The sequence below is a fragment of the Jatropha curcas genome, chromosome 8 (assembly GCF_041381405.1).
Source record: "Jatropha curcas cultivar XTBG-Jc1 chromosome 8, XTBG_Jcur_1.0, whole genome shotgun sequence".
NCBI lineage: Eukaryota > Viridiplantae > Streptophyta > Magnoliopsida > Malpighiales > Euphorbiaceae > Jatropha > Jatropha curcas.
In genome coordinates this window covers 9,628,521-9,641,888 of record NC_143158.1, presented here as the reverse complement: position 1 = coordinate 9,641,888, position 13,368 = coordinate 9,628,521, and the positions used below count along the sequence as shown (strand labels likewise).

General features: G+C 27.5%; 1 protein-coding gene across 1 annotated transcript; it reads left to right on the top strand.

Annotated features, from left to right (window-relative positions):
- Nucleotides 1–10,329: 10,329 nt before the first annotated feature.
- Nucleotides 10,330–11,056, top strand: LOC105645306 (DUF4228 domain protein). The gene has a single exon (XM_012230874.4). The coding sequence runs from the start codon at nt 10,406–10,408 to the stop codon at nt 10,880–10,882; it is 477 nt and encodes a 158-aa protein (XP_012086264.1). The 5' UTR covers nt 10,330–10,405; the 3' UTR covers nt 10,883–11,056.
- The last annotated feature ends 2,312 nt before the right edge of the window (nt 11,057–13,368 follow it).

The window sequence follows — 13,368 nt, the reverse complement described above, 5'->3', positions numbered from 1 at the left end:
ATATACAGCATTAGTGACAGATTTTAACTGATAAGGGCCCCATAAATCCACATGAATGAGATCAAAAATATCCACAGTAGTGATTGTGCTAGTTGAAAACGGCAAACGAGTTTGTTTTGCAATGGGACAAATTGGACACATCAAATCAGCATAATCATATTGAGAAATTCCAGGAACATGTTTCAATCTTTTATGTGCTATATGCCCCAAACGAGCATGCCACAGCATTGCTAAATGCCTATCGTGATTATTACAACTAGCAGCAGAAAAACAACTACTGTGTTTATTAAAAGAATCACTTGCCAAAAAATAAAGGTCTTCAATAACCCTTCCTTCTCCCAACACCTTCTTAGTCAGTAAATCCTGGAATACACAATGTTTAGGAAATGAGTGGACCGACAAACGGCAAGTTCTAGTGACCAAACTGACGGACATGAGATTGCAATTAAATGAGGGAACATATAAGACATCGTACAAAGTTATTCGATCATTTAATTTTATATTCCCTATATGTGTCACTGATCTGGTAGAATTGTCAGGTAACCGAATGGTTTTAGGTGGTTTTAACTCAATCACTTGATCATAAAAGGACAGCTTAGGTGTGATGTGATCAGTTGCTCCAGAATCAATTATCCAATTATCCTTGCAATTAAAATCAATGCCAAAAATAACAGAATTAAGTAACGTACCTGCGAAGTTCACATTTCTGATATTCCCATCATCTTGCTCAGCAAAGCCACCCTTGGACCTGAGAAACTTTTGGAACTCTTGCTGTAAATAATCAGAGACAACGTTATTAGCATTGGGTACATCATTTCCTTTTTGATTCTGACTATGTTGTTGTAGTGGAGACTCTGCTTCTGCAATCTGTGAAACATTATTAGCAGCATAATACTTGCGCACGTCCACCCCCCTACTCTTTTGTAACTCAATAAACCAGTCAAGATATCCATGAATAGAGAAGCAATCATCAATGTTGTGCCCTCCTATTTTGCAGTTGGTGCAATACTCCTTCTTCCTATCCTCTTTTCTAGTGTATGATGAATTTCTGCCACTGTTCTTAATTTTATTTCTATTTTCGGAATAACTACTGCTACCCCTTCTAGCCATCATAACCGCTGCCGTTTCAGTGGATGTGATATTGCTGGTCTGTACTTCCCTTTGTTTCTCTACACTCATCACCATGGAATAGGCTTTGTTAATCGATGGAAAAGGATCTTGCAGCAACACTTGATTCTTCACGTTATCATATTCATCCCCTAAACCCATCAAAAATTGCATAAGCCTACGATTGTTACCATAATCAGTGATAGCTGTACCAACCTCACAACATACTGGTAAAGGTGCTAAACATAAAAGCTCATCCCACTTCTTCTTAAGCTTTGTATAATACTCTTGCACAGTATCATCTCCTTGCTTGTAACTAGCGATCTCCCTTTCAATTTGATAGATCATCGATCCATTACTCTCACCATATCGTTGCTTTAACTCATCCCACAAAGCTTTTGCATTTTTGCAGAAAACAAACGCATTAGATATATCTTTGGCCATAGCGTTTAGCAACCATGAAACCACCATACTATCTGCAGTCAACCATTCATCATAATCGGGCGACCTAGATTCAGGTGCTTTAATCTTCCCATCAACAAAACCCAGCTTCTTCTTTGCTCTTAAAGCAATCTGAACTGATCTGCTTCAAGAGAGATAATTTGGTCCTCTCAAAGGTACACTCACAAGGCTGAATCCAGGCGCCTCCGAACCATGAGTATGATATGGATCATCCTCAGTTGATTTAGTGTTGATCGCAGCAATGATCTTCGCCAGATCTTCTGGAGACATCATCGTCTCGATTGCAAATTTTCTAACTTATGTACTTTTCTCAATTTCAGGCAATCGAGACAAGGTTTCGATTAATACAATTACCACGGCTTTGATACCATGATAAGGATTAAAGAAGCCAGCAACAATGGAACATAGAGTGTTTACAGGAGATGCCGTTTTGGGATAGCATTCCCGAATCTCTTTCTATTTATTCACATATCTGTGTTAGTATTTATACAAGAACTGAACCAATCACAGAGTTGTGTGAGTTGGCATTCTGTTAGAGTCTAGACTAAACTAACATGCCTGTGAGGATACAAAATACAATATATACACTTTACATGCTACCTATATAAAAAATAAACTCGAATCATAATTAATTGTTAATATTACTTCTACAATGAGTCTATTTCTTTAGACACATATAAACCGATTATTTAATGAACTTAGACTAAATATTTTAAACTCTTTTGAGTCTAAAGAAAAAAGATTTCTTCTAATGCAACAATGGAACGCATAAGCTCTCAAGTCAAGATATACATTGTGTTCTTAGGAGGCAATAAGGATTATATGAAATAGATATAAGCTTATAATTTTTATTAATTATTGTAACTGGATTCTTTTCTCTCCTTTCTTGGCTATTGTATACATTGATTCATTATAGTTTGTTAATAGAGTTCAATTAATAAAAACTCTTTGCTTTATCATTTTTCTTTGTTTTTAGAGATATTAATTATTTTACTCTTAATCTCTTAACTAAACTTTTATTTATTTTTTTAGAAGAAATTAAATTTTTATCTATTAATTTTTATATAGAAATTCATTATATTATTAAACATTATATTTTAATGAATTTATCTTACATATTAGAATATATATTTGATTCCTAATATATGTACTCAAGATTTAATTATGATAATAAAATAAAATTTTGTAATCTATTTAACCAATAAAAAAAATAAACCTTCATAATTTTGAGAAAAACATATTATGTATGTTAAACTCTTAACAAAACGAATAACTAATCATAATAGAAGATTGAATAGAGAGAAAGATTACTTTTCAAAATAATAAATATATGAGTAAGTACAACGAGTAATAATGTGGAACGCACATTAAAAAAATTAGTTTTATTAAAAACTTCAACTTGCGAAATTAGATCAATTAAATATTTATTACATAATTAAAAATTATGAAAATTATTGTCCAAAATTTATGTTAACTACATATCAAATCAATATTTTATATATAAAAGTCAAATATCCTAAAAAATATTGCTATTAGTATGAAAAAATGAGAAATTTTACCAAAATTTACAAATTCAGGTGCACAATAAGTCATTTACAAAGTTCAGGATATCACAAGGTTCAAATTGCAAAATTGAGAGGTGAATTTATGTATTTGGCTAATAAATAAATAAATAAATTACATTTTTTGACTAATTTCTCTTGCACTATTCTTTCCACTTATTTGTTTGTCAATAAAATGTTAAAAAGAAGTAGTTCTCAAGAAAATACAAGACAAATAAAAGAATGAAATCTTGCTTGCTTACGTAGAAAATACAAAGAAAAGGAAATTACTAAAAGGTTACTGGATTTTGAAAAAAAGAAACAATTGAAAATTTTAATTTATGAAGAAAAGAGAATATATATCATATGGAAAGAGGAAATAAATGTGAAAATTATTGAGGTAGAAAATTGAATTGATATTATTTAATAGATAAAATGATTTATGTTAGTATTTTCACAAATATTTCAACCAAATGCATTTGATTAAAAAAACAATTTTTAGATGCTTGATTGTAAATAAAAAAAAAAGATTTTGAAACATAAATACTAAAAAGAGTTCAATATTATTTTTATAATCACAATTGTTATAGAATAGATAATAAGGGTGGTCCAATTAATTTTACTATATATTCAACTCAATTTGCAAATGATCCCTTGTCTTAGTGGTAAGGCGATGCCTTGAGAACCTCTAGGTCCTTTGTGGGTAGCCTTGGCCACGGTTCTGGAACCGGAACCGAACCGAAAAGGTCTGGTTCCGGTTCCGGTTCTGACCCGGTTACAAAACCGACGGTTCCGATTGGTTTTCCGGCGAATCGCATAATTTTAAATTTTAAATTTTGAATGCCGGTTTAAAAAAAAATTATTTGAACATAAAAAATTAAAAAACACACCTAAAAAATTTTAAAATTTGAAGACCGGTTTAAAAAAAAATTATTTGAACATAAAAAATAAAAAATACACCTAAAAAATTTTAAATTTTGAAGACCGGTTTAAAAAAAAATTATTTGAACATAAAAAATTAAAAATACACCTAAAAAATTAAAAAATACTTCAATTAAATTTATTTTTTTAAAGACTTGAATTGTTGAGTGTTGAACATAATTATTTTTTAAAAAAAAAATTTCAACTGAATTTTTTTTTTTAAAGTTTGAACATAATTTTTAAAAAAAAATGGGCTTGAACTTAATTTTTTTTTTGTTTTAAAAAAAAATTAAGTTGCCTACGTATCCTCTTGGGGTTTAGAGGAATCAAAGCCTACGTAGTTCTTACTTACCTTATACCAATTTCATCCCTTTTACCTTAATCGCTATTTGCACCACCGGTTGATGTTCCCGTTGAGGACCCATCGTATAAATCAAATAAATCTTCATTTTCTTTTGGATATTCTTGGGCTCTTAGTTCGGCCTTGGTCCAATCATCCACGCATGCTTGTGCTTCTAATGAATCGGGTGTCATACGAGATCGTGTTTCATCAAGTATGTTTCCTCCTTGACTAAAAGTTTGTTCAACCGCAACAGTGGAGATCGGAGCTGCTAAAATTTGTTTTGCAAGTAAAGAAAGAATTGGAAAAGTATTTGCGTGACGACTCCACCAATCTAAAATTGGAAAATCAGTATCTGCATAATCATCACCAAACTCAAAAGAAGTTGTTAGATAATTATCAAACTCAGAAATAGAACTGGATTCCCTTATTCTTTTTTGTCTTTGTAGTAAAACTTGTTGAGCAACACCAACACCACTTACCCTTTGTGTTGGAAATTGTTGAATATTAGATTGAGAAGAAGTAGAAGTAGATGAACTAGAAACTTGAACAAATTCATTATATAATTGCATAATATTTTGTTTAACTTCATGCATTACTACATTTATATTAACATTATCTTCTACATTAAGATTTAATACGTCATAATAAATAGTAAAATAATCACATAAAACATCCATTCTACATCTAGGATCAAATACAATAGCAATAAGATAAAGAGGTGGTATATTTTTAAAATAAGATAACCTTTTTTTTTATTGAAAAAATACAATCTTTTAATAAATCATCATTTTGAAATTCTTGGAGTGCAGTAACAATATTAATACACATAGGTAAAAATAAATTAGATGTGGGATAATAAACCCCACTGAATTTATAGGTAGCATCATTAAAATTTTTTAAAATATCTAAAATTTTTGCACAAATCTCCCAATTTTGTGGATATAAATTAATATCCTCAATATTATTAGTAACAAAAAAGCATAATAATTCTTTATAAGAAAAAGACTTGTTTAGTAATTCATATGTTGAATTCCAACGAGTTGGGACATCCCTTGGAAAACGTTTTGGTATTTTATTATTTTCTTTACAAAATTTAGCCCAACTTTTCATCACTTGGGGATGTGTCCATAAATATAAAATAGCTTTTTTAATTGGAGAAATAAAAGATTCAAGAATTTTTAAACCATCTTGTACTCATAAATTTAAAACATGGTATGCACATCTTATATGAAAAAATTTACCACCAATATTTGGTTCACAAATTTTTTTAAGTTTAATAATTGATCTAGTATTTGCAGAAGCATTATCAAATGAAATTGAAAAAATTTTTTTTCTCAACTTATATTCATCTAAAATTGAAACAATTACTCTATAAATATTATTTGCAGTATGTTTATCATAAAAAACATGAAAACCAATAATTCTTTTTTGAAATTTCCAATCATCATCAATCCAATGACATGTAATACCCATATAAGAATGCATTTGCCAATGATCACTTCAAACATCACAACAAATTGAAACACGAATTTTCAATTGAGAAAATAAAAGCTCTAACTCTTTTTTTCCTTTATTATATAAAAAAATAATAGTTCATTTTACAGTATTTCTTGGTACTCTTTTAGCAGAAGGATTTAAAGCTTTTTGACAATAATTATTAAAACCTATTTTTTCACCAAAACTAAAAGATAAATGTTCCATAGAAATCATTTTTGCTAATTCTTCTTTTTGTATTTTTTCAGAATATTTAAATAAAGAAATGTTTGAAGCGTACCCGGAAATTTGTTGTTGAGACCGATCAACTCCAATTTTTGTTGGATATTTTGTCTACAAATGCTTCCAAAATGATCCATAGCCGCCCGCTTGTTTAAATTTATAAGATTTTCCACAATAATTGCAAATTACATCGTACATTTTCTCACTTTTGAATTTTTTTGTGAAATGAATGGAGAATATGTCGGAACTTTGTCTTGCTCTTGTAACAATTTTTGCTCGTTGCTCTTGCTCTTGCTCTTCATCTTCTTGAAATTGCTCATTAAATTTAGATTCTTGAGTTGAAATATCCAAATTTTCATTTGGAAAACCTCAAAATTAAATTGGTCGGGAATCATATCATAGATGTCGTTTGTAGGGATAGATGATTCTCCAATTTTTCCCTTGCCGTTACCCGAATTTGAGTTTCCTCCACTTGCCATTATATGATAATAAAATATAATTTGGAAAATTGAATAAAAAAAATTAGAGAGAATAATTACTTAATAAGAGAGATTGTAGAGTAATAAATGAATAATATAGAGTAGAGTGTAGTATATTGTAGAGAGAGTAAGTAGAGAGTGTAGTATATTGTAGAGAGAGTAAGTCGAGAGAGTTGAGATTTTTTTGTAATGAATTTGTAAATAAAATGAGGTATTTATAATAAATCCAAAAATTCATTTTTCCAAAAATACCCTTGAAACTAGCCGTTATGTAGCCATTTATGGCTGTTGGGAGGGGTAATTAAGACATTTCACAACAAATTTTTTTTAAAAAAAACAACAGGTTTGACAGTTACAACGGCTAGAACCGCCGATTCGAACAGGCGGTTCTAACAGGACGGAGAACCGGCGGTTCCAGTCCGGTTCCGACCGATTCTCTGGAACCGCCGATTCTGGTTCCTTATTTGCTGGAACCGGAACCGAACCGGATTTTTTCGGTTCCGATTTTGGTTCGTCCCGGTTCCGGGAACCGGAACCGTAATATGGCCATGCTTATTTGTGGGCTGTAATGCCCTTTAATAGGTTTAATAATAGGTTATATTGTCTTTGATTGGCTTGAGACTATTGTATTACTACCGGTGCAGAGTGTTAATAATCATTGTATATAATAAGGAATGGTGTATATATATATATATTTCTGCTCAATTGAATAAACAAAGTTAAAAAAAATTTAGAGTTATAAAAATCAAAAAAAAAAAAAAAAAAAAAGAGCTTATACAAATTACGGAATATTTTGCTAGCTTGCATAGCAGACCAATCACATTCAAAGGCATATGAGATTCCAATATTTTTCTATGCAGATATTCCTTGATATCTCGTAGTTTGTTATGTTTTTATATTTTATTATTTTTCAATATTTTTAAATGATTAATCTTATTCAAATACACCTAATTGAATATAGATCATTGGTACGTAATAATTTATGCAGATATTCCTCCATATCTCATATTTTATATTGTATTTTATATTTTATATTTTATTATTTTCAGTATTTTTAAATTATTACTCTTATAAAAATTTCTGCCATCTGTATTTTAATAATTTATAACTTATCTCGACTACTCATAAGTCATAAATAAAATAACAACAGTCTAAATCTGTAAAAGAATTATTAATCAAAATTATTATTTTTAAAAATTATCTTTCTAATTTCTATATTTTATAATTGCTAAATCCATAAATTTATCGATGTAATATTTGTAAAAAGTTGTACTCTTAAATTTTACTTTTCACTCGTTAAACATTTCAGCTTATAAAATTTTACCGATCAAACACTTTAATTTATAAAATCATTCTTTAGATGCTCAATATTATAAAGTTTAAACACTTATTTTGAATAATTGAAAAATATAAAAATTATTGCTTCAAAACCTGTAATTACAACACATTAAATTAATATTTTACATATAAAAGTTAAAACCTTAAAAATTATTGTTGCTAGTGTGAAAGTGTGCAATATTACCTAAATTTGTAACTTTAAGAGCATAATAGGCCTAACCATTAATTTCACTCCGAACTTTTTGGGTTGTTGCAATTTCATTTTAAATCGACTTTTATACCTTGGTACCCTTAACTTTAGAATGAAATTGTAACTACTCGAAAAGTTTGGAGTGAAATTAAATATTAAGTCAAGCATAATAAATCTTCTATAAATTTTAAAGTACCGCACATATTTACCAAAGTATATAGATGGATTCATATATTTAGCGATTTTATAAGTGTGAAATTATACATTTCTTATATTTGATTTGTATTTATTTTCTGTTAATCAACTAATAAGACTAAGAAAAAAAACCAATAAATTTAAGTTTAGATTTAAAAAATTGTTCTTTGATTGGTACTTCCCTTTATTTCTCCTTCTTTATATTTTTTAATCTTATAGTTAAAGTTTTAACAAATTAATAAAAAGACAATATAATTGTAAAGTTGAAAATTAATTTTTAAAATTAGAGATGCTAATAAGTACCATATGCTTATATATATATAGGATCCAAGTTAGGTGAACTGAACCGAACAGTTGATGAATATAAGTATGTTAGAGAGGAGTAGCTTGTTACCATGTCCAATCATTAGTTTGGTAGTGTCCTTAACTGATCTCTGCTGAGTAGCGCAATCTTTGGTCCATGCCTCACCCATGTGCTCACCTATATAAACAAATTTACAGCTAAAAAAAAAAAAAAAAGAGTTCAAAGAAATTCAGAGTAATTGGTTGACCTATATCTCTGCATGGTCTGTTCATTAAGTTGAGAGAGAATAATTGAGTGCAATTTACTTTAATTTATTGCATATTTTAATCAATAAATATTATATTTATTAAATATATATTTTTTGTCATCCAGACGGAGTTAATAACCTTTTTATGCAGTTAATAACCTTTTTACGTCTTGTAGCAGAAGTGGATCGTCAAGTGTAGAGTTAGATTTTAGAATTTAAAGGTCAAATAAAATTTTCAAAAGTTAGAAATCAAAGTTTGTACTAAATTATAAAGCAAATTAAAAAAAAAAAAGGTTTCTAGAGTTTAGGAGGTCGGGCTTCAACAATTTCTCTCTTTTGGCCTATGTGGATAGTCAGAGGTGTCAAGCTCAATTCTCTTTATAACAAAATTACAGTAATTTGGTGATCGTTATTCAATAAAAAGAATTATTTTTATTGTGTATATCATAATGCTATTTCGGTCGTTACAATTACAACAAGCCTCCTCCTTCAGTTCTTTAAGTTGCTTAATGCAGATAGGGTTGGTGCCATTTAGATTAAACATGTAGTTTAATTCATTGGATTTAATCTTGCTTTGCAATGAAAAGGATTATAATTTTTGGAAAAAAATAAAGTGAATCCTTTATATATTGAATATAAAAATGTGAAATTTTTATGGAATTCATTTATATATTCATCTTTGTCAATTTAAATTTTATAATTATTTTATTTCATATAAATTAAATGAATTTCCCTTAAAAAAAGATAAAAATTAATTTAATTTAATAAAATTTTAAGGAATTAATTTGTAAATCAACTATTGAAATATTTGATCGTATATAAGAAAATTTAATTAGATTTTTTTTTCCAATTTTTAGTTCTACTGAATTGATTATTTCAAATGGATATAGAATTTGCAAATGAGTATTAACCTTAACAAAGATAAAAACTAATAAAACCATAAAACTTTATGTGCAAATTATTAAATTTATATAATTAAATAAAATTTTCATTTAATTTAAGCACCGAACTCGTTTACAAATGAATTCTTTTAATGAAATTTATATTTAGAAATAAAATGAAATGAATTTCATTTTTATTTATGCCAATCTAGCGGTAATTAAGTTGCGATAAAATCACATAATTGATATATATTTTCATGAATTTTCTTAATTTTGTGAGTGATGCATTTTGGTTTTTGGTAAATCTGACTCCAAATGAAATTGGAAATCAAGACTTTGGAGGCTGTTCTAATATAAAGAAATTAATTAATAAAAATTTTGAGTAAAAGAAAAAGAAAAATAAAAATCAAATAATTCCAATTATTAATCTACTATTAAGCTCATAATAGGGTAATAAGAAATTTCTTTTTTCACCAACTATAGTCTAGATGTCATTTGAATATTAAGAGTCAAGACAATTTGCCTAACCTTAGCCATGGAGCCTCTTTTGTCTCTTTCTTAACCACCAACATATATTCAACTTAAAATGACTCAGTTTCCTCATACTCCATCATCATCTTCAACCTCCAACACTCTGTCTCTGTCTCTGTCTCTCTCTCTCTCTCTCGCCCTCTTTCTGTCATGGGGAATGCAACTTCTTGCGCTCCTTCCATAATCCCATCAAGTGGAGTAGTCAAAGTCCTGTTTTCTAATGGAACCTTTCAAATCTACACAAAACCAGTAAAAGCTGCAGAGCTAATGGTAGAGAATCCAGGACAATTTGTATGTGAATCTACAAGTCTCAAAGTAGGTCAAAGAGTTCAAGGCTTATTAGCTGATGAAGAACTAGAGAGACGCCAACTCTACTTTCTTCTTCCTATGGATTTGCTTTACTCTGTTCTAACGCAAGAGGAATCCACTTCTCTAACTTGCAGAGCTACCAAAGCCTTCAAGTTTAATCATTTCGGCAAGATTTTTCCCGACTTTCGTATATTCCCATCAGAGATGAAGAAAATGGAGACTGCATCAAGTCCAAACTGCATTGAGCCAAAGCTTGTAGAAAGCTATTCCAAGCAAAGATCATGGAAGCCTGCTCTAGAGACCATTGTTGAAAGTTGAAACTCCTTCTGGGCCTCTTTGATGCAGAATAGTTTTTTCTTTTTTTGTATTAAATTTTCTCTCTCCCTATCTTTTTTTGGTTTTTTCTGATATTACATAATACATATTAATTAAATATTCTTATAATTCTTTTTTATTAATTGATTTTTTTTAAGAAATTAATTCTTACATTTGAAGGTTGCAGTTACTATGTATAATTATAATATAGAAATAATACAATATAACAACTAACTCTTAGTCTGAAGTCAGTTGTAATTGATTATATAAATTTTTTATTTCCTTTTGTATATGACTAGGTTCACAATAAAAGTTCTATGAAAGGATGACGTAGAAAATATAACTCGATATTAAATTAATATACTTTATCATATTTATAATTCTCTATTTATCTATAATTTATAATGTATCTGTCTGTAATAAGTTATATCTATAATCTATCTATATATAATTAGATATGTCTATAATCTATAATCTATAATCTATAATCTATATTTATATAACATATATAAAAGTGTGAATGAAAGGGGAACATTAGATTTTGTAAAAAATGTTCCTACTAAGTTTATTGATTGGTAAAAAAATCATTAAAGATTTAATGTTATTGATTGGAAAATAAATCTAATTTAATTATGATTGATCATATTAATTTCCTATTTAAATCTAAATTCTATTGGATAAACTGGAAAAATTATATTACACACTAAATAAGGTATATATTAAATATGGTAAGAATATAATTTTAATTTTATTACTTAAAAAAATAAATATAATATAATTTTGATTGGTAATATTATACTACATAAGATACATATTAAATAAATTTAAATTGACTAAAATATGATTTATGCTTATATAGATAAATTATTGTGTTACAAATTATATAGTAATTTTAATTATATAGAGATATCATTTATGACATGACATGTGTTAATTATAGAGTTTTTTAGGATGTAGCTAGAGTTACCCATTGTTTGGAACAAATAAATTCCACAAAATTTTGTGAAATTCATTTAGAAATTTATATTTTCGTGTTTGAAATGAGAAAAGTGTAAATTTCAATTCTAGAAATTCAATTTTATGGAATTAAATATAACTACACCAAATTCCATAAAAATAGGTGGAATTTCTAAATGAATTCCACAAAATTAAGCAATCCAATTTTTTTATAACAAAATTACCCTTCCCTTCTACAAAGTTAATTTTTTAATTTTTTTATTTATTTAACTTATTTATTTTATCAAACTTGACCAAAACCATTTAAAAATATTATTTTTTTAGAAAAAATATTTTCTTGTTATTGTATTTTTTAGTTTAATATTTTAATATTTTATTTTAATATTTTTTACTATTCTTTTACTACTGACCAGAGAGATTCAAGTTAAATATATATTTATCAATAAATTAAATGTAATAATTTATTAATATTATTTTTATTTTATATATTTATTTTAATAAAATTATAAAAAATTATATAACATAATTTAAATATAATTGATATTTATTATTTATTTGTTATTTTAAGGATATTTTAGGAAATAAAAGCAAATGAATTTTTAATTATGAATTTATTTTATACATGATTATATAGAATTCAATTGAATTATATGTTCTACGTTAATCATACCAAATATGAAAATTTATTCATAAATGAATTCTACTAGAATTTATTTACAAGTGAATTCCATATTTTAAATTCATTCATACCAAACGGTGTGTAGTCTAAAGTTAGTTTGTAATCGATTATATAAATTTTTTATTTCATTTTTATATATGAATAGGTTCACAATAAAAGTTCTACTAAAGAATGATGTAGAAAATGTAACCCGATAATAAATTAATATAATATTTATTATATCTATAATTCTCTATAATCTATTTATAATATATCTATATATAATTATTGTTAAACTCTCAGAAATTGAAGATGTTTTAGAATTGTGAATTAACCCCTTCTAGGCTTATTTGAAAATATATATATTGATGGAGAGATAATTATAGTTGGATAAGAATAGTAAGAATCCTAGTTTATTTGTTAATCAGAGTTTATTTAGGAGTCTAATATCTTTTTATATTGTTCTTTATATATATTTTTTTATTGATATTATCAGTAACACCCTTTAGTTATTTGGTCATTTATGTAGAAATATGGTAATTATTTAATTATATTTTTATTTTTATTTTTTGTTTTTTCAATCATAAGAGATTTTTTGTCTACATATGTTGTCAAAAAAAGAAAGATCGCTCCATTTGATGTAAACGAAATGCTGGTTTGTTTAACTAGGGGTACTTCAAGAGTTACTTCATTAAATATGGTGACCTTTCGGTACTCCGCCTTGCCTATATAGGGCTTTCATCTTACCTCATTTGCCTCACTCTCAACATCTTCGAACATTAGAGCTTCTCTCTCTATACTTTTCTCTCTCTACTTATTGTGTTTTGGTAAGTTTTATAACATCTGCCCTGTTTTCTTGTTTATTGTTGGGTGA